This window comes from Equus asinus, chromosome 3 (assembly GCF_041296235.1).
Source record: "Equus asinus isolate D_3611 breed Donkey chromosome 3, EquAss-T2T_v2, whole genome shotgun sequence".
Taxonomy (NCBI): Eukaryota; Metazoa; Chordata; class Mammalia; order Perissodactyla; family Equidae; genus Equus; species Equus asinus.
This window is the reverse complement of record NC_091792.1, coordinates 34,787,368-34,811,089: the sequence shown is the minus strand read 5'-3', so window position 1 is coordinate 34,811,089 and position 23,722 is coordinate 34,787,368. Positions and strand designations below refer to the sequence as shown.

The following is a 23,722-nucleotide window of genomic DNA, read 5'->3' as shown; positions in this document are numbered from 1 at the left end:
CAGATATATACATCTGTTTTCACTGGCAATTTACTAAAGGGATTGGCCAAAATGATCTCTGGCTGTGACCAAAAACAAAAGCTGGTTGAAAATATTTCATTATACATGTACATCAATGGCTAGATCATCCAGACAGAAAGTCAACAAGGAAATAGTGGAATTAAATGAAACTAGACCAGATGGACTTAATAGATGTAGATAGAACACTCCATCCAAAAAAACAGAATACGCATTCTTCTCAAGTGCACGTGGAAAATTCCCAAAGATAGACCATATATTGGGAAACAAGGCGAGCCTCAATAAATTTAAGAAGATTGATATCATATCAAGCATCTTTCCTAATCAAAATGCTATGAAACTAGAAATCAACTACAAGAAAAAAGCTGGAAAATTGACAAATACATGGAGACTAAACAACATGCTACTGAACAACAAATTGATCAATGAATAAATTAAAGGAGAAATAAAAAAATATCTGGAGACAAATGAAAATAAAGTACATGATATCAACTCATATGGGATGCAGCAAAAGCAGTCCTAAGAAGGAATTTCATAGGAATACAGGCCAACATTAACAAACAAAAAAAATCTCAAATAAGTAATCTTAAACTACACCTAACAGAACTAGAAAAAGAAGAACAAACAAAGCCCAAAGTCAGCAGAAGGAGGGAAATAATAAAACTAGAGCAGAAATAAATGAAATAGAAACCAAAAAAACAGTAGAAAGTATCAATGAAACTAAGAGCTGGCTCTTTGAGAAGATGAATAAAATTGAAAAACCCTTAGCCAGACTCACTAAAAAAGAGAGAGGAGACTCAAATAAATAAAATTAGAAATGAAAGAGGACATCTGTATATCTTCTTTGGAGAAATCTCTGTTCAGATCGTTTGCCCATTTTCTAATTGGTTTGTTGGTTTTTTTGTTGTTGAGCTGTATTAGTTCTTTGTATATTTTGGATATTAACCCCTTATCTGATATATGGTTTGCAAATATCTTCTCCCAATTGTTAGGTTGTCTTTTCGTTTTATTGATGGTTTCCTTTGTGGTGCAGAAGCTTTTTAGTTTGATGTAGTCCCATTTGTTCATTTTTTCTTTTGTTTCCCTTGCCCGGTCAGACATGGGACTTGAAAATATGCTGCTCAGACCAATGTCATAGAGCGTACTGCCTATGTTTTCTTCTAGAAGTCCCATGGTTTCGGGTCTTACATTCAAGTCTTTAATCCATTTTGAGTTGATTTTTGTGCATGGTGTAAGGGAATGGTCTACTTTCATTCTTTTTCATGTGGCTGTCCAGTTTTCCCAACACCATTTATTGAAGAGACTCTCCTTTCTCCGTCTTATGCTCTTGGCTCCCTTGTAGAATATTAGCTCTCCCTAAACGTGTGGGTTTACTTCTGGGCTCTCAATTTTGTTCCATTGACCTGTGTATCTGTATTTGTGCCAGTACTATGCTGTTTTGGTTACTATGGTTTTGTAGTATACCTCCAAAATCAGGGAGTGTGATACCTCCAGCTTTGTTCTTTTTTCTCAGGAATCCTTTGGCTATTCGGGGTCTTTTGTTGTTCCATATAAATTTTAGGATTCTTTGTTCTACTTCTGTGAAAAATGTTGTTGGAACTTTGATAGGGATTGCGTTGAATACAGATGGCCAACAGGCATATGAAAAGATGCTCAACATCATTAGCTATCAGGGAAATGCAAATCAAAACTACAATGAGGTATCACCTCACTTCGGTCAGAACGGCTATAATTAACAAGACAGGAAATGACAAATGTTGGAGAGGGTGTGGAGAGAAGGAAACCCTTGTTCACTGCTGGTGGCAGTGCAAACTGGTGCAGCCACTATGGAAAGCAGTATGGAGTATCCTCAGAAAATTAAGGTTAGATCTACCATATGATCCAGCTATTCCACTGCTGGGTATTTATCCAAAGAACTTGAAAACACAAAGACATAAAGATACTTGCACCCCTATGTTCATTGTGGCATTATACACAATAGCCAAGACATGGAAGCAACCTAGATGCCCATCAAGGGATGAATGGATAAAGAAGATGTGGTATATATACATGATGGACTACTACTCAGCCATAAGAAATGACGAAATCCGGCCATTTGTGACAACATGGATGGACCTTGAGGGTATTATGCTGAGTGAAACAAGTCAGAGGGGGAAAGTCAAATACCATATGATCTCACTCATAAGTAGAAGATAAAAACGACAAAAAAAAAAAAACACATAGCGTTGGAGATTGGACTGGTGGTTACCTTTGGGGAAGGGGGAGGGGGGCAAAAGGGTTGATTAGGGTCACATGTGAGGGGATGGACTATAATTAGTGTTCGGGTGGTGAACATGATGTAATGTATACAGAATTCAAAATATGATGTACATCTGAAAAAAATAAAAATTAAAAAAAAAGAAAAGAAATGAAAGAGGAGAAATTACAGTGGATACCACAGAAACACAAGGGATTACAAGAGAATACTAGGAAAAACTATATGCCAACAAATTGGACGATCTATAAGAAATAGATAAATTCTTAGACTCGTACAACCTCCCAAAACTGAATCAAGAAGAAATAGAGAATCTAAATAGACCAATCACAAGTAAAGAGATTGAAACAGTAAGAAAAAAACCTCCCAAAAGATAAAAGTCCAGGACCAGATAGCTTCTCTGGAGAATTCTACCAAACATTCAAAGAATATTTAATACCTATCCGTCTCAAACTATTCCAAAAAATTGAAGAAGAGAGACTACTTCCTAACTCATTCTATGAGGCCAACATCACCCTGATCCCAAAGCCAGACAAGGACAACACAAAGAAGGAAAATTACAGACCAATATTGCTGATGGACATAGCTGCAAAAATCCTCAACAAAATGTTGGCAAACCAAATACAGCAATACATTAAAAGGATCATACACCATGATCAAGTGAGATTTATACCAGGGATGCAGGGATGGTTCCACATCTGCAAATCTATCAATGTGATACACCACATTAACAAAATGAGGAAGCAAAATCACATGATCATCTCAATAGATGCAGAGAAAGCATTTGACAGGATCCAACATCCGTTTATGATAAAAACTCTCAATAAAATGTGTACAGAAGGAAAGTACCTCAGCATAATAAAAGCCATATATGACAAACCCACAGCCAACATCATACTCAATGGTGAAAAACTGAAAGCCATCCCTCTGAGAACAGGAACAAGACAAGGGTGCCCACTCTCGCCACTCTTATTCAACATACTACGAGGTTTGGGCCAGAGCAATTAGGCAAGAAAAAGAAACAAAAGGTATCCAAATTGGTAAGGAATAAGTGAAACTCTCACTGTTTGCAGATGACATGATTCTACATATAGAAAACCTTAACGATCCATCAGAAAACTACTAGAAATAATCAACAACTACAACAAAGTTACAGGGTACAGAATCAACTTACAAAAATCAGTTGCATTTCTACACTCTAATAAAAAACTAAAAGAAAGAGAACTCAAGAATACAATCCTATTTACAATTGCAACAAAAAGAATAAAATATTTAGGATAAACTTAACCAAGGAGGTGAAAGACCTATACAATGAAAACTATAAGACATTACTGAAAGAAATCAATGATGACATAAAGAAATGGAAAGATATTATATGCACATGGATTGGAAGAATAAACATAGTTAAGATGTCCATATTACCTAAAACAATCTACAGATTCAATGCAATCCCAATCAGAATCCCGACGACATTCTTCACAGAAATAAAACAAAGCATCCTAAAATTCACATTAGGCAACAAAAGACCCCAAATAGCTAAAGCAGTCCTGAAAAAGAAGAACAGAGCTGGAGACATCACAATCCCTGACTTCAAAATATACTTCAAAGCTAACATAATCAAACAGTATGGTACTGATACACAAACAGACACACAGATAAATGGAACAGAATTGAAAGCCCAGAAATAAAACCACACATCTGCTGATAGCTAATCTTCGACAAAGCAGCCAAGAACATACAATGGAGAAAAGAAAGTCTCTTCAATAAATCCTGTTGGGAAAACTGGACAGCTACATGCAAATGAATGAAAGTAGACCATTATCTTATGCCATACACAAAAATTAGCTCAAAATGGATTAAAGACTTGGAAATAAGAGAGAAAACTATCAGACCCCTAGAAGAAAATATAGGCAGTACACTCTTTGACATCTATCTTAGAAGCATCTTTTCGAATACCATGTCTACTCAGGCAAGGGAAACAAAAGAAAAAATAAACAAATGAGACTACATCAGACTAAAGTGCTTTTGCAAGGCAAAGGAAACCAGAACAAAACAAAAAGACAATCACCAACTGGGAGGAAATATTTACAAATCATGTATCCAACAAGGGGTTAATCTCCAAAATATATAAAGAACTCATACAACTCAACAACAAAAAAAGAAACAATCCAATTAAAAAATAGCCAAAGGATATGAACAGAAATTTTTCCAGAGAAGATATACGGATTGCCAACAGGCACATGTAAAAATGTTCAGCTTCATCAGAGAAGTGCAAATAAAAACTAAAGAGATACACCTGTGAGAAGGCTATAATTACCGAGACAAAAATAACAAATGTTGGAGAGGATGTGGAGAAAAGGGAACCTTCATACACTGCTGGTGAGAATGTAAACTGGTGCAGCCACTATGGAAAACAATATGGAGATTTCTCATAAAAATTAAAAATAGAAATACCATATGATCCAGCTATCCCGCTACTGGGTATTTATCCAAAGAACTTGAAATGAACAATTCAAAGAGACTTATGCACCCCTATGTTCATTACAGCATTATTCACAATAACCAAGACATAAAAGCAACTCAAGTGCCCATCAACAGATCAATGGATAAAGAAGACATGGTGTATATGTATACGATGGAATACTACTCAGCCATAAAAAAGACAAAATTGTCCCACTTGCAGTAACATGCATGGACCTTGAGGGAACGATTTTAAGCAAAATAAGCCAGACAGAGAAAGACAAACACTGCATTTTTTCAGTCATATGTGGAAGATAAAAAAAACACATGAACAAAGAGAACAGATTAGTGGTTACCAGAGGGTTGAAGGGGTGGACACAAGGGGTAAAGGGGCACAGATATATGTTGACTGACAAATAATAGTGTACACCTGAAATTTCACAATATTATAAACTATTATGACCTCAAAAAATAATTAAAAAATAATACAACAAAAATATTTCATTAGGTAAGTCCAATGCTATGAGTAAGAAAATTCCATCCAAATCAATGTGTATTGGTTTACTCTTTCCCAAACTTCTTTTTGATACCATATATTAGGTTGGACCATATGAAAATGCCAATATTTGACCATTTTTTATCCAAAACACTTAAGTTTCACACAGTTCAACCTGGTAGATACAGCTTTCTTAGTAAATTAACTTCAAGATGTTGCACGGTTAGTAATCATTTTTAAGAACCTTATCCTAATAGAGACCTCACTTTCCATCTATTTATTCTTGAACATGAACTGCTATAACTGTTGAAAGATCAGTGTGGCACATGCCAAAATGGGTAGATATGCAGAATGGTAAAATAAAAATTAGGCAAAAAATTGTTTCTGTTACATTTTTAGGGATACTACAACAAAGCTTCTGAATATTTTCAGCAAGCTTTTGACACAACAGCAGAGCTCACAAACATACCTCTAATGGATGAGACAAAAGTTCATTATGGAATAGCAAAAGCTCATCAGATGATGCAGACAGTGAAGAATTACATAGAATCTGCGGACCTCACCAGCCTTGACTACCTGCTGTCATGGAAGGAGAGTAGAAGCAACATTGCCCCTGATCCAATCACTGGTAAGTCGTTTGTTTCTGAAAACACTGTAGACTTCATATCATTCTTGGTACCAAATTAATCTTGCATAAACTCTAACCTTCACAATGATGATCATGAAAAAAATACTCCTCAAAACTAGCTTCTGAGCAGAGCCTTGCATCTATTTGCTGTGATCAAGGTTTCGACTTTTGAAAAATCTCTTTTGCTTTTGTTTACTCTAATAAAAACCCATTTACTTTTCTATTTTTTTTTTTACATTTTCTCTCTCCACTTTTTTGGTAAGGATGTGTTGTGTTCTAAAGGACTTAGGAACAGAACAAAAAAATGCATTTCAAAATATTATTCAGACAGTGAAAACTCAGCTGTTCATATGGTGGAAAAGATTAAACTCTCCACAATGCTATAAACAGTACACCCCTTACTGAATCATTTGACTGAAATTAGAAATCTATGCATGGATAAGCTATGCCATTATAATAGTGAAAAATAATTTTTCAGCTTCAAATATAAATGAGAAGTTAATTCTCACGCTTACTGGCATGTTTAACATTTTTAGTGGTAGTTGAAAACCTGTAAGACATTATCAAAACACTTGCTTGTTTATAGATATATTTTTACCTCAAATACACTAAGATCTGCTTTAAAATGCTTCAAAAACATTTCTTAAACCACCACTCTTATTATTCTATTTTTGCTCTGCTTAAAAATCTTCATTAGCTCCCTACTGCCTACAAGTTAAGTACAAGTTTTTCAACATTTTTGGACCACCTCTCTTCCCTGATTACCCCCTACACACACACACAAACACACAACATACTTTATTATCATCTTACTTCCAGCTCCAGCCCCATCCAGAGAAATCTCATTCATCTTGCAAGGTCCTTCTCAAATGCTAGAATCTTCCCTGATGCCCCCCTTACTTGCACACCGTCTCTTTTCTCTGCCCCCACAGTGAATGTCATTCATTTCTCTCCAAGCATTTATTTATCAGATTCTGCATCCTATCATGACCATTTCTGTAATTGCCTTATCTGCCTGATGAGAATGTGAGTTTCTGAAAACAGGTCTTGATTCTTGGTATTCCCTACGAAAGCAGGCACAATGTCTGACATCTAGCAGTACCAAGTAAATATTTGTCAAATTAAATAGAATTCAAAATGAGTACGTATGTCCTAGCCATAAACTAGTTGGCACTAACCACTTTTGAAAACAAGATTCATAGCTCCCCACTTCCTTAGAGAATATGAAAAAAAATTAAAGATCCAATACTATATTTTGATTACCATCTAATTATCATGTGAATGTAGGATAACACCAAGTATAATGTTGACAAAATGAAAAAATACAGAAATATTATTTGGAAATCTGAGGAGCTTTTAGGCTTTCAAACTTTGCCTTTCTTCTCCGAAGAGGCATCTTTAATCTCTTGCTATTGAGGGGTCCCATGTATTCAGAAAAGAGCAGATCAAAGATTTGAAGGATACATTATAAAAGCTGTGCAGTTATCTTCACCTCTGAGACTTACATCCTCCAAACAAATCATTAGCTCACAGAGCAGGCAATATTCTTTTAAGCAGAGGAACATGACCCCCTAAGGGAATAGAGCAGTGAGAGCACTCAGGTCTCTAGATAAAATAGAACGGTGATTCACCAGCAATCATCTCTCATCTTTGTACCTTTCAGAGGGAACGTAGCAAATATAGAAGTCTTCATACTATTCTAACAAGTCTTAGATATGATTAGAATGATTGCATATTCCTCCTTTCCAATAGTAAAATAAGAATAGATCCTCCTCCCAAATTTAGAAATTTAGAAGGAATTCAAATTTATTGCAGTTCAATAAAATTATTCAAGCCTGAAGCAGCAGAAATTGGTTGGCTTTCGAAGGCTTAAGGACCTATGAACTTCTGCTGATTTCTCCAGAATGTAGTTTATTTTCCTTACTAGAACCATTATCTCTACAATCATGAAATTTATGTTTTTGAATGAAAGGCTAATTTATCTTGCCTTTTGGATATTACAAATCCATATGTGGAACAGTAACACAGAAGCAAAAGCTGTCCTTATTCAACTTAATAGTACTGTTAATCTAGAAATGTAATTATAGCCATTTAAATGCCAACATTTTAACCACTTCACTGATCAAATCGGTATCACAGTTTTAATGCACATTCTTATTGTAGCCAAGTGTAAATTATATCACAGAAATAGGATGCCAAGTCCTGAGTATAGAAATAGATGAATACACTGGCTAGTCAATACTTAAAGGCACTGTTTCCTACAAAATGGCATGTAAAGGTTTCCTTGAGTGCCAAAAATATCACTCTAGTTTTGTGAATCATTTAATATACTTTAAGAAAAGCAATCAAGATGGTGAATGTGTCTCAGTCCTTGGTTTATGTTGGCTTAATGCTGAGTCCTTGGTTTAATGTTGAGCCACGTTTTCCTACCCTATTCTTGGCTTGTATTTTTTATTCATAAACTGGACCTTCTTAAAGAATGTGAAAAAGCCACATTCACAAATGAGGCTCATGTTCTATTATACTTTGATGATCTACTTCTGTTTGTTAAATAACCATAACAATGAGAGCAATGCTATGAAATTCACTAAAAAGTCAGCAGGAAGATTTTATATCATCCTATCATCACAGAGCAAACCTCTGTCTCTAATAATGTGTTCAAAACATGACAAATACAAAGAAGATTTTGGAGAAAAATATGACTGAATCAAAGTTCACCCTGCTGGCAACTTGGTGTCATTGAGACAGGCTGTTAAGAGTCCAATGACCTGGGTTCTAATACTGTATTGAACGCTAATTAGCTTTGTGACATTTGGCAAAAGATTTCACTTCAAGGCTCTTTAGCCTGTTATCTGGGGTTCTAAATAGATCATTGATAAGATTCCCCTGGAACTGACCACATTTCCTCAGTAAGAGCATCTTTTAAATAAATATGATATTCTATAGTTCTTAAGAGTGCAATCTAGATTTTCATGAGCATTTTATTTGTTGTTTTCTCCCCCCACACACTAATTTCTGTGGGTTTCCACAAAAGGGATTTTATTAGTATCAGTATTAGTATTATAATATGTGAAACAGCTATACAAATGCCAGGTGTAAATATTTTATCCTTCTGCTAGAATTTATAATAAAGGAGTTTCTAGATATCTGATGTCATTTGAAATGTTCCTTTTCCCTGGTTGGCACTGTTGAGATTGCTAAACATGGGGAACTATTTCCTCTACAGACTTTCAATTTATCCTCCTGCTTTCAACCCTATGTGGTACTTACCCACAGCATTTCCTCAACATCTACCCTTTCCTTGTTGTTCCTGGGGCCCCTAATTTTTGAATAAGCCTGGTTCTTCACTCATCATTATTCCTTCATCATGCACTTTAGTTTGTAGCTGCCTCTGCACTCCTAAATCTGATACCACTCCTACAAACTCTTTCTATCTTCTGAAAATGAGTTAAAATCTTCTTGAACGTTTTTGAGCTTTATAGAATCATGAAATGATTCAGTTGTGTGGTACCAAAGAAATTGCTTGGTCTGCATTTATTTTCAAATGTCTTTAGGTCCAGGGAAATGCAGTCATGCGATAATCTGAAAGACAAAATGGATCTATGATCCAGTTCTCTAGAATTCTAGTTCAAGATTCTTTCCATCTGTTGCACTTTTTTACATATCACGTTATAGTTAATAAAAGCCATGTCTAACATTTAAAAAGATTACATTTTAAATTTAGGTCTGCATAAAAATATTCACAGTGAAAAGAAATCTGTGGGACTTTACTTAGCCTACTTTATATGATCCAAGATGAAGTAACAGGGAAAAGATTTACCCTCCTTTCTTAAACAACTAAGAAAACATCAAAGACAAATATTTGCAGAAATTGGATGACGGGCAATCCAAGACAGTGATCCCTGAGAAAGGGGAAACAAATGAGCTGAGCTGCGTGTTTTTCCCAGCGTACTGCCTAGAGAAAGTTGTACTGCCACACAGGAGTGGGGAGCCACGGCAGAGCCCAGAAGACTCACTGAGTTGAGAAGACTGAATTGGGAGTCCAGGGAACCAAGGTGGCTAGAGGTCACAGCAAAGAGTACTGGAAATGAAAGAGATGCATATATAGAGAGAGTTCCAGAGATCTGCAAAGTCTTCAGCTGTATACTGATCAGTATGTGCATGTAAAAAACCTACCAAAAGCTAGGGAAAGAATTATCCAAAAGGATTAGGAAGAACAATCACTTAAGCTCAAACAGGGCTGAGAATAGTTTGTGCCCCCACTAGCCAGAATGGAAAAACCACATAAAACATGGGACATTAGGTGGAGGACTCATAAAGGCATTACCTCAATAGTAGGAAAAATTAGCTCTAGATGAAAAGCCACTTTGGTCCACCTAACAAAGCACAAAAACTAGGATCAAGAGGATCAAACTGTTTCTAAGTAACTTAACTGAATCATAAAACAAAATTCAAAAATATTTGTAGGAATAAAAAGTATTTAGCACCCAACAAGGTAAAATTCACAATATCTGGCATCCAATCAAAGTTATGTAGACATGCCAACAAGCAGATATATGACTCACAATGAGGAGGAAATATATAAATAGCAACTAATTCATAAATGACACAGATGATAGTACTGGCAGACGAGGACATAAAAATGTTATTAAAACTATATTCCTCATGTTCAAGGAGGTAGTGGAAAGATTAAACTTGTAGATTAGAGTTAGGGAAGATATTTAAAAAGAGCCAAATTAAATTTCTAGAAGTAAGAAATAAAATGTCCAGAATGAAAAATAAACTGGTTGGGATTAGCAACAGAGTAGATAATGCAGAGGAAAATATCAGCGAACTTGAAGACATAGCAATAGAAACTATCCAAAATGAAATACAGAGAAAAAAATACTAAAAAGAAATGAATAGAGCATGTCAGAAAACTGTGAGTCATCTTCAAGATGCCTAATATCTGAGTAATTTGGAGACCCCAAAGGAAAGGAAAAGAGGAGGGAACAGAAAAAAATATTTTTAAAAATAATAAATGGCTGATTTTTTTCTGAATTTGATGAAAACCATAAACCCACAGATCCAAGCAGCTCTGTGAACTCTAAGAAAAAGAAACATAAAGAACAGTTTAACTAAGGTACATCATAATTACAGTGCTTAAAACACATGATAAAAAATTCTGAAAGCAGTGAGGGTGAGGATGAGGTGGGAGATGACAGACACATTGCACACAGAGGAACAAAAATAATAGGAGCAGAAGTCTCACTGGAAACAATGTAAATCAAAAGAGAATGAGGCAACTTACGTAAAGTACTAAAAGAGAACAATTAAACACAGAAGTCTATACCCAGTGAAAATATCTTTCAAAGACATAGGTAAAATAAAGATTTTTCCAGGCAAACAAAAGCTGAGAGCATTCATCACTAACTCACCAGTACAAGAAATGTTAGAGAAACTCCTCCAGGCAGAAAGAAAATGCATCTAGAGAGAAATCTGAATCTACGTTAAGGAATGAAGAATGTGGAAATGAGAAATATGGGGGTCGGCCTGGTGGCGTAGTGGTTAAGTTTGTGCACTCCGCTTCAGCAGCCTTGGATTCTTGAGTTCAGATCCCGAGCACAGACATACGCACCACTCATCAAGCGATGCTGAGACAGTGTGCCACATACAAAATAGAGGAAGATGGGCATAGATGTTAGCTCAGCAACAATCTTCCTCAAGCAAAAAAGAGGAAGATTGGCAACAGATGTTAACTCAGGGCCAATCTTCCCCACCAAAAATAAAAGGAAATATGTCAGTAAAAGTAAAATAATTTTTCTTCTTAAAATTGCTTTAAAAAATAGACTGTTGAGGACAACCAGAAGGACCTACAACTAGAATATACCACTATGTACTGGGGGCCTTTGGGGAGAAGAAGTTCACGAAGAAAGAAAAAAAGGAAGATCGGCAACAGATGTTAGCTCAGGTTCCAATCTTCAAAAAATAAATAGACTGTTGAAAGCAGAAATAACAACAAAGTATTGTGGACTTTATAACAAAGGTAGATTTAAATGTAAATAAATGGAGAAATCTCATTCCATAAAGGCACTCTCCGTTTCAACCAGGCAGACAGCTGCCAACTTGGGAACCACCACGGCTTGATATTTGGACTGAATTTCTTAGAGCTCACCACATCAATCTCTTCTGTGGGAACCCCCTTTTTTTGAAGCCATATTCTCATTGCCTAGTGGTTGGATCTCTTTAAAGGGTATTTAGTTTTATTTCCATCTTGTTTTTTCTCAGATTGAAAAAACAATCTGGCTTACGCTGAGTAATCTGTTTTTCATCCTGGGTATCTTTTGGCCCCAAATCATCACAGCCTCCCACAGACAACCTCTGGTGTAGGCTTTCTGGGTTTGATGGCTTCCTTGCTATCTGCTATGAGAAATTGTTTGAGGCTCATCATATATATCTTTGACTTCAGATCTGGAATCAGTCATTTCTCCAAGGAGCCCTAACAAAAGTAAATTTTTAAATCTCTGAAAATCTAAAATAAAATAAAATGAATGATCCTAAATATGTATCCAGTTGGTGGTATAATCACACAGAAAGGGAATATTCTATGTGTCTTCAAAACAAAGAAGTTTGACTGTATGTCTCTAGTTGGCTGTATCCTAAAATGTCCACCCACCCCCCCAAAAAAGCATAAACTGTTTCCAGTAGCTGTATAATTGGTATTGATGTTGGTTTTCTTGTTGTGAGACTGTTCTGTGTGTGATGTAGGATACATCAAATAGATAATTATTTGGTATGCTAAGTCTTTTGTTCCCAGCATCCTTGTAAACTGGAATTTTCAGTGTTGGACAAGTTTCCTCATTTGTAAAATTGCAGTATGAGGAGGTGATTAAACTATATGATCTCTGAATTTCTTTTTATTCCTTAAGTCTGTGATTCTTATGTTTCTGAGAAAATTCTTATGCTTTTAGATTTCATTTTACTCTAATTGAATTTCAGGAAACCTTGAAAACCGAAAGAATTACTCTGGGTTTTAAAGCATCATGTCCTCAATATGATTTGCATTAAACCCCAAACGATGACTCTTTTACATTGTTTTTGCCATAATATTACAAGTGTATCAACATATAGCAAAGGAGGGAGGGAAAAAATAAAGATATGTGAGAGGAATCATTACATAATCTTGAACACAATTACTTCAAATTTCCTTAGTCATACTCTACAATACCACTTCTTTGAGGCTTTTTGGACAGATAGACTAAAGCACAGAATTAAGGCAGATCTATTGAAGACAAAGCTGTGAATCTGGAAAAGGCGTGTTTCAGTGATGGGCAGTCTTCTTTGACCAAGTTCACCAGATACTGCGCAGTGAGGAATTTGGGCTTTGAAGTCAGACAATCTCTGTTTGAATCCCAGCTCCTTCACTTCATAGCTGGTAAACCTAGGTGACTTTACCTCTGTTATCTCTTCTATAAACGAATATGACAGTTCCTACCCTACAAGGTTGCCTTGAGGGTCCAATGACGTAATGTATCTGTGTGAAAGACCCTCTTGGTTGCCAACCCAGCAGTTATTGCCAACTTCTTTCCTGCTAAGAGAATCCTGATTGTTTTCTCTTCTCAAGTTGCCATGTTCTTGTGGGGAAGTTAAGCCCTTCTCTATCCCCAGTGAATATTTACTAATATAAGCCAGTCACTATGACCTCATTATACTTGCCACGTGACGGCTTTAGGGAGCATATATGACACAATTGTAATTCATGATATAAGAGAAGAAAAGCTTCTGAGGAATTCCTAGGAAGGTTTTCTTCATTCTTAAAAAGGGGCACAAGGAGATTCCCTTTTTCCTGACTTTAAATGTTGATGTGTGAATATGTGATGCCTGGAGCTGCTATAGCCCATTTGCAACTAAGCTATCAAAATGATGAAGATGGCAGCGAGAAAGTATAAAAGGAATCTGGATCCTAGTGACATCCTTGCGTGCTGAATTAACTAACCCTCCCACCACCACTTTTTTTTTATGTGAGATAACTTAAGCCACTTTTACCTGAGTCTTATGTTACTTGCAGCTAAAAGCGCTCTAATAATAAAATGTCAGGTAGTGCTGACCCATTATCACAGCACAGAGTAGCAACTGTGGTTGCTATTGTAGCCCCAACAACTAGCACAATGCCTGGCACATAACTGTGTTCAAGGAATACCCAGACTGTAGACTATCTGTGGACTAACCAACTTTTTATTAGGTTCGCTTTTCAAGTATTGGCAGTATCTCAGAATCTGACATTTTCTCCAAATTTTAAAAACACCCATATTCTAAATTTACTTATCCCTCCTCCCAACTTAACTCCTTTCCTAATTAAGACATATATTCCTTCAGAGGATCAAAGTTATGGGTGTTGTTAGGAAGAAATCAATCTGATTAAACTGGATTCACACTTGTACTATGAATGACTGATGAAAGTGCTTTAACCTATTCAGAGCAATTAGGATTTTTCAAGTGTTGGAAAATTACCTATTGCTAAAACTTAGGATAGTTGTAATATAGTGTCTATAGTTGTAATATAATGAAATCATTCAGGCAACGTGGGGCAAGATAATGATGAATAATGATGTCAACACATGGACCAGTCTTCTAAAGTCTGAAAAAACTTCAACAAAAAGTTGAATCTACCCTTAAATTCAACTTCTCTAAGCTATTCCTGAATTTCAAAGTGTTACTTTCTTCAATATAAATCTATACCTTTTAAAAAAAAAACTTCTTAGAAGTTTTAGATGACAGAACACTCTCTCCTTAAAGAATCTGATGAAAGCTAAGGTCTCTCTCCCCACTTCAATTACTCCATATAATTGTTAGAGGGTTCAGTAACCACTGCTTAAGGGGGTAGAAATTACAAGTGCTTACTAGTATCTGATTCTTTACTCTTCTGGGCACATGGAACACTGTACTTCTCAGCCCCTGGCAACTAGACAGGGCTCTGTGACTAGTCCTGGCCGAGGGGCAAAATTTATTTCTGGGCTTAAGCAGAGGAGAGCCCATCAGAGACCTTGCAGCTGATTCTTTGCCTGCTGCTGTGATCACCGAGAAGCCTTATTAAACGTTATGGAGCCACAAGATCAAAGCAGCCTGGATTGCTAAATCTCCACATGTAGAACATTTGTCCTAGAAAACCGTTTATATCTGCAGCAGACTTTGTGGGAACACAGAATAATCCTTTATTGTGATGACCCAGTGGGATTTTTACCACAGCTTAATTTAGGCGTTGCTGACTCCACAAGCTTCAGGATTCTTCATGACAGCTGTCTAGGTAGCAACAGTGGGAGCTCCAGTGGATGAACTAGGATAGCCTTTTCTCTCTATGACGATTTATAAATCATCTATTTATAGGTTGTGGGTCTGCCTGAATTTTTTTAAAGGCAGAGATCTTTAACATCCTGTGTTTTTTACTTCCCTTTCTAGACACAGAAAACAAGTTTGATAAGACACGTGGGAGATGAAACATTAAAATATATTCTTTATATACTCTCTGCTACTGTCAAAAAGCTTAAGAAAGATATGCATCTTTTCTGCTGACTTCATTTAAATCGTGATAGATTACAAAATGTACTTCTAATAAAGTTCAAGAAGAGGTTAGCGAATTCAATGACTTCTGCAACTCATAAGAAAATATAATAATTCCAAAAATGAAATATGCTGAAAAAAGGCAGAATAATACTTAATTGTTTTTAAATAAAAAAGATAGTAGAATTTGAGCCTGAATTTCAAGTTTCCTCCTTTACATACAGTTCACCCATCTTCATATATTTTCTACAACACAAGTGACAAGTTTGCTTCATTAGGAATCAAGTATTTCTCTAGCAAACTAATGCTCACTTCATTGGGAGATAATAATGTAGCTCTAGATCCCTCAGGTTGAAAGATCTGTTTTTTTTCCTTTTTCTTTTTTTCCCCTCTGAGAGTCTCCTTCCCTATCTGCTGCCTTAGTTCAATAAAAGAGAATTCTTGATTGCTCCAACAAAAACTATGCTTGTTTTAGATTCTGCTCACAGTTCTTGGTAGCTGATGGTGTTACCAGTTTTCAGTTTCCAGTACACACTGAACTCACCACTTTCAAGGAAAATGTAGCTGGGTTTCTCTAATCTGGTTTTAGTTCAATTTTGTCTTTAATTGCTAGTTTGAAAAGCTTATGAAAAGTTTGTTGGCTGTTTAAACCATGGCAAAACCAGAGTAGATGCTGGAGCTGTACCAGTAGAAGGCTAGGGTTTAAAGCTCCGGGGGGAACCCTGTTGTCACCTGCTTATATTAATCTCATTCCCAGGGAGGGGGTCTTACACCACTTTTAACTAAGTCCTTTTACTTGTGGTCGTGGATTCCAAATTCTGTGCCAATTTAGCTAAACACTTTCTACCATTGCTAGAATTTGGGGACAAAAAGATCCTCTGCTATGTGGATTTAATTCTTCTTTAGTAAGGCTCTATTAGGACAATTCTACTGATTCTTGATCCATACGATTTCTTCTGAAAAAAAGAAGTGACGTTATTTAAAACATGAACATGTTGAAGGCACAAATTTTGTTGGCTTCTAATTTCTTCCAAAGTTTCCCTGCTTTGGAATATTGTGTGGGAGTTTTCCTTTCTAATAACTTCTCATCTTAGTATTTTCATTATTATGAATTTTGATTTTTGTAACCAGAACATAAAAAATTATATCCCTGGTCCAAGAATTTAATTTTCTTTAAATTCTTTTACTCTGTCCCCCCTGTATTTTTGACTCCCAGATAAGAATGAATGTTTTTATAATCTAGGTTCTTTAGCATAATTAATAGAAAAAATAAATGCTCTTCATGCAAATATTCTTCTAGAAATTAGGAGGATTTATATGATGAAACCTTAGTATAGTATATTCCCTAGCAATTTGATTGGCAGGAAATAGAGAGCAAAACATTACACACACAGATTTTTAATAATTTATAATTACTTACACGAATCTACTAAGTTTAGGCACACAATTATATGACTAATTACGTTGAAAATTCAAGTGGATGCTTAAATAGATGACCATGCCCTGAGGCCTTTCCAGTTGTTTCTGCTGTCTCATTTAACCATGAAATGTTATTAAGCATTCCTGGCTAAAAATTTTCAAGCATGTGCAAGTGTAATTGCACAGATAATTATGCATAATACTGTCAGTTTCTATATCTAACATAGGAATTTTTCTTATTTTAAAAATATCAGGTTTCTACTGGTTAGCTTCTTGAGTACATGCCAAGAAAAATATAATCTGTAAAAGATAGACCAAAATCAATCTATTGCTCTTTCTTCAGGATCTCTTCTTGACTCTCTTTAGCACATCAAATGAAGGAAAACAGAGAAAGATCAAGCCACATACTAAAATTAAAGCAAATTTTAAACACCTATAAATGCAACGATTTATATTCACAAATAGATCCAATTGCAAGTGTAATTAAGTAACTATTTTTAGATCCATGTAAATATTTATACAAACTTGTTAACAGGGATACAAAAGAACTAACTGCCCTGTTCTAGAAATGAAAATGTTTAAGGCAAGTCTTTCAGGTTTGCATATACTTGAGCCATGTTTATATAACAGCAAAAAATGTCCAGAAAAAAAAATTAACTAGTGCATACACATTGGCGGGTCAATTTCTTGTCATGAGAACTAATATGGAAATTTTATGATACAGCATCCTACCTGATGCCATGCCCTGCCAGGTTGGATTCTGCACAGCCCAGCTTAACAAGTCACAGCTCCCGTGCAAAGTTTGGAGTGTGTACGGCTGATTGGTGGAGCCTGGTTCACATGACTCTGCCCAGCTGAAGGGAGGCTGGGAAAGTATCTGGCTTTTCAACAGCTAGTGTGAGAAAAAGTCTCAACTTTCCACTTACGTTTAGAAAGTAGAGAATTTCTTAAGCATAGAAACGGATATTTAGATGCTGGCCGGTGACGACTACAAATAGTGCTAAGTGCTATGAAGGAAAAATAAAGCGGGGTAAAAGGTAGAAAGTAATGGGTTTGAGGAGGGATATTTTAAACAGAAGGGTCAGAGAAGCCTCTCAAAAGAAGTGTGGTTTGCAGAGAATCCTGATTGAAATGATGCAGCAAGCTGTGTGAATATCTAGAGGGCGGGGAGAAGAAAACCGGGTAAAGCTAGGCTTATTCCAATAACAACAAGAAGACCAATGCGGTGGGAGCAAATGGAGTGAGGAGGAGAGAGGGAAGAATTGGGCTTGGAGAGGCAGCCGGTTAATTTAGGTCCTTCAGGCCATAGTGATGAATTTTGGATTTTATTCCAATTGTGATGGAAAACTGTTGTGGAGGTCTGAAAATAAGCCTCTGATTGACTTTTCCAAAAAATCACTTTGCTGTGCGAATAGGTTGGAAAGCAGCAGCCTTCTTGACTAAAACCTACAGTTAGAAATATGTTTTACCTTGTGACATAGAATACATAACTGAATCAAGAGTTTGACAAAGCAATACTTACTACATGTGAAGCAGTCTACTATTTTTCTAGTGTAATCTAGTCCAGTCTATTTCATTTTTTAATGATTTTAAAGAAATTATAAGTAGAATATTCTTATGAGGAAAAAATGATATTGAAATTAGAATGGTTCATTGAGGGGCCAGCCCCGTGGCTGAGTGCTGAGTGGTTAAGTTCTCACACTGTACATCCGTGGCCCAGGGTTTCACCCGTTCAGAACCTGGGTGCGGACATGGCACTGCTCATCAAGCCATGCTGAGGTGGTGTCCCACATAGCACCACCAGAAGGACCTACAACTAGAATATACAGCTATTTACTGGGGGGGCTTTGGGGAGACGAAGAAGAAGAAGAAGAAGAAAAAAGAAGGTTGTCAACAGATGTTAGCTCAGGGCCAATCTTAAAAAAAAAAAAAAAGAATGGCTTATTGGTAATTCAAGATACTCTGTTGCATTTTCTATTGTGATACAAGTATTTTAAGATACGCTGTGGAAAATTAAACTTCACAATAAGCCTTAGGCAGTTCCTTAAGGATGCAACTCAAGGACCACTTGCATCAGAATTATGGGATTGGTAGTGGTGGGAGGAGTTGCTATAAATGCATATTCTAGGGCCTTACCACAGACTTGTTGACTCAGAATCTCCAGTGAAGGGACTTCAGAATCTGCTTTTAACAAGCTCACCAGGCAATTCTCATGTGTGAGTAGTGTTTTTAAGTTTTTTAATATTTTAAGCTTTTTTCTCCTGAATGCATGATATTTCACTAATACATTTAAACCCATTTAGTGGGTCTTCAGGTAACATTTCTTAGCAATATTCTAAATTCACATATGAAATATAGAAAGCACTTTAAATCAGTGCATCTATTCCTTTCACCTCCTTTTTTTTTTAAAGATTTTTTTTCCCTTTTTCTCCCCAAAGCCCCCCAGTACATAGTTGCATATTCTTTGTTGAGGGTCCTTCTAGTTGTGGCATGCGGGACGCTGCCTCAGCGTGGTTTGACGAGCAGTGCCATGTCTGCACCCAGGATTCAAACCAACGAAACACTGGGCCGCCTGCAGCGTAGCGTGTGAACTTAACCACTCAGCCACAGGGCCAGCCCCTCCTTTCACCTCCTTTAGATGTCTATTTTAAATCAAGTGAAAGTCCAACTCTTATTTGTTATTTCAAATCATTTATCAGAAATCATAATCTTTTTCTCTGCTAGGTTACCTTTCCTTTCTTCTTTTAAATGCTTCTAAAATTTCACTTCCCCAAGAAGCCTACCTACCCATGTTGAAATGAGGTTAAATTCCACGCATTCACAACCCCACAATTCTAAGTAGTATATGACAGCATCATTGGTCAATAGTTTCGCATGTCATTGATTTTCACTAAACAATGTCCTCCACTGTGGCATGAGTGGAATTTTCCAATCATGTCTGTCACTCTGTTTTTATGCATTCTGGATATAACAGGTTAGATGGTTTCTCTAAAAAAGGTTTTCAAAGTATCATTAAAGTATGTAGGAAATTTTTTTTTTTGCTTGGTTCTAAAATGAAACAGGAAACCCTCTAAGCAGCTATATTATAGATCACGCTCATGCAAAATCAGGCTTCAATCTGGCACATTCCATGTTTGTAAAGAATGGGGCTTAAGACCTGATGTTATAAGGTCACTTTGTGAAATGTTTTCCCATTTCACATTCACGTTTGCTGTGGATGGAACAATGTCCCCCATATCAGTGGTATCACCATAGCAAAGCCGGTCACAGGGACATTATCCTCATCCCTTAGCCAAAGCAAAATATCCTGACTTATATGTCTGTATGTCAAAGGAATCATCTCCCATCGACTCAGCTTCAAAAACAAAACAGGGACAGAATTCTTATGTGTTCGTGGGGAAACATGGGGTTAAAGTGGCCTGCATTTCAGGAAGTGTTCAGTTGACTTGCTCTGTGGTGAGAGACTGCAGTCCTAGCTAATGACTTGTAGGTATGGAATCCTCAGGTCTCTCAGGTGGTTTCAGTCGATCAGTTTCAGCAGAATGATGAAAAGGTTGAGATAAAATAAACTGACAGTTGCTACTCATCGTAGGCAGCAAGCTGTACCCAGGCAGCTGAGACCCTGGGAGCCCTCTTTCTTAAACAAAGGCTTTCACTGCAGTGAGCAATGAACTCCAAATAAAAAAAAAATGGGGGCAGATTGGCAGCTGGTGACCGACAGGAGGAGGGAAAGGAGGGAAACCGGGAAACACAGCAATTGTTGGCTAATTAGAAGCCATTCCCACCTACTTAATACCAACCCATTAAGCAGGAAACACTTTTCATCTTTCTCTCCTGCTACACATGACATTATACTCCAATCAATACCCTCCCACCGGCTGCCTCAGTGCCCACAAATGAATACACTGCAAGTTTAAGAATGCAGTAATTGATTTGGGACAGTGACACTGCAGCTTTCACAGTATATTTTCTGAAGATACTAATGCAATGTTTGTGGTGCTTAGATAAAGTAATCACATCTATATACTGACAGCTGTCAGAAATTGAAAAACATAAGAGAAAACCGAAGCGTGGTAGACTTATTTGAGCCTTAATAGCAAACAATCATGTAAATCAATTTCCCCCTTTCGGGGAAACAACTCAAATATTTGGCTTAATAAATTCACTATCACTACTGCCATTTCAACCCTCTGCACACACACATGCACACACACACCCAATTTATAAACTGACATATGGCAAGTATAATAAGTATACATAAAATTATGTTGCATTATGTTTGAGCATGATTTGAATAGAATTCTTTCATTGGTCCCACTTTTAAGCTTATGAGAATTTATCTCAACAACTCAAATAAACTACTGCCAATTTATCCTAATGCAATAAGATAATATTCATGTATCATCATCTTCATTTTATTTTGAACAATTTCCCATCCTCCCTTCACAAATGAGTTTGGTGGCTCTCAGAAACAGATTCTATGTTAAATAGTATTTACATGAAAACAATATATCTAAAATGTTCTTTTTTCTTATTTCTGTTCTTGGCTTTTATAAAGTTTTTTTTTTCTGAACCTAAATATCAGCTTCCAAATTTGACACAGATTTTCTAACTGATAATCTATCACTTCCTTCAATCCCTAAGCACTACTTCTGGGACATTGATCAAAATGTTAGCCAAATACTTACAGATGTTGCAGTAGGGAATAGAAAGAAAAATAGATTGTTACCCTATGCTATGTCAAAATAACCAGGAAAGACTTGAAGTACAAATAGGATTTCAGAAACAGGTTTAAATTCATTGTACAGAATGTGGTGACATGAGACTGCCTTGGGATTTCAGAGTAGGACCTTCAGTGGGGAGAATTCTTTGGAAGTTATGCTGGCCCAAAGAGCATAAACAAATGAGGTGACATCCAAATTATCTTTGTATCAAGTATGACTAGACTGGGTTAAGCTTTACAAGTAGATTCAACTATGTTATTTTAAAGCATGTATTTCAAACATAGTTATGATTATTACCCAAAATATCACCTGGCTGTGTGAAATTTTTATAGAAGAACAGACAGCAACCAGCCCTGCATTACAGCTTACACACACCCGTAAGGTAAGGTGGGACTTCCAAAGATGATGCATTGGAGGAAGAGGAAGAGTCTTCTTCCTTCAAAATTATGACCTGATTCCAAAACGCAGTCACACTCCTCAGTTTTATTCTCAGAGAGCACTCAAACTACTGATATCAAGTCTTTTAAGAAACTCAAGGGAAAATTCTTCTGGTGTCCCAAACCCTCCAAGTTTACTATTTCAATTGGGAGTGTGTGTGTGCATGCGTGTGTGTATAGACACACACATATATAAAATCTCTAATAAGCCATTTCTAACACATAGGATATGGTTTCCTCAGTAGCACTAATTTGGTGACCTTGAATTCTTATTTCAGATTAACCATTAGGAAAATGAAAATAATATCAAAAGTGTTAAGATTACTTTAAGATCTATTGACAGAAATGTTAACAAATCTTTTATTATTAAGCTAGACAAAAGTTTCGGTTTTGAAATCAAGCAGTTCAAGAGGGATATGAAAGTGTTGAAAGAAATTCACAAAATTATAATGAAGTTTAGCCATTTGGAAAATATGACACATGAGTAAAAGTTGAGACTCCTTTAAACTGTGAGAAAGAAAGCTTCTCTAATAACCTGATAACTGTCTTCAAATAGGTGTCATGAACGAAGGGATACTTTCACAACTGTCCTCGATCTTCTCAGAGGACGGAGCAGAAGAAAATGGACTTACAATTATAGCACCAGAACCTGATTTTTGACCTCTGTTGTTGATTATAATGTAGAAATACCTCACTCGTCCATCAGTCAAAATTTGATGACTTCAACAAACCAAACATTTTTTGTTGTTGTCATTCCCCCTTGAGGAAATTCCAACCTACTTTATAGAAGAGTAAATACACCCCTCAATAGTGTATTAAAACAAGGCGGCAAGTGATAAACTAGACCCAATGACAACATCAATAAACAATAGCTGAAAATAAAAAGATTCACACACACACACACACACACACACACACACACACACAACCATTCATACAAGCACCCAAAGTCTGGGGCCATTTATCTGAGACCTGAAAGACCTTACAAACTGAATGGGCTTTCACTATATCACATAATTAATTTTTCTGTTGATGACCCTCAGCCATCAAGAAAAGATTAAATTACACTCATTTTTAGTCTGCTTAAGAATGCAGGGAAATTTTCTTTTGTAAAACTTTAGTGAGGTAAAAGATCCCCAGATTTTTAGTTCATCCTCCATTTTACAGATGAAGAAGCAGGCTCACAGAAGATGAAGCATCCTGCTCAAGGTCAAAGAGAGTAAGTGGCAGGGTCAGAACTTGAATACATATCTTCAAGGAGCACATCTCACACTGTCCATTTTACTGTACTGTCTGCAACAGTTGTACTATTTTTAAATATTTTTAGTATTGGTACTAGGTGGAGTAAATTTAAGTCACCTAAAAAGTTCACCATTTACCTTCTTGAAAGATGTTGGAAAAATGAGGGGATACTGTATTTGAAAATTAATTCACCTATTGAGCTAATTGTTCAATCACAAGTCTTTAGAAAGGTTAGAGAGAGAAATGAGTCTAAGGTTGCTAGTTGGAAGCACCATTCAAGAGTAGGGTCCTGGGTTAATTGCCCTGTTAAATTTTCATCAATCCATGGACTTATCTTTCTTTTTTAATCTTGAGAGAATAATTAAGATAATATCTGTAAAAATGTGTCATGCTATAGCCTATAAGAAACAGTATTGTTTAGCACAAATATAGAAGACATATATCAGAGACATTCCTAATATTAGATATAAGAGGCTGCCTCTTCCCACTTTAGAAACTGAGCAGTCG

The 23,722-nt window shown here is 36.3% G+C and overlaps 1 protein-coding gene across 4 annotated transcripts in view; it reads left to right on the top strand.

Annotated features, from left to right (window-relative positions):
• The window catches only part of TTC29 (tetratricopeptide repeat domain 29), a 209,784-nt gene that overhangs the window by 129,137 nt on the left and 56,925 nt on the right, over positions 1 to 23,722 (top strand). For all 4 annotated transcript variants that reach the window (XM_014838138.3, XM_070504863.1, XM_070504862.1 and 1 more), the window contains exon 11: positions 5,628 to 5,856. In XM_014838138.3, coding sequence (XP_014693624.1) covers positions 5,628 to 5,856 — 229 coding nt within the window. The remainder of the gene's footprint in view (positions 1 to 5,627; positions 5,857 to 23,722) is intronic.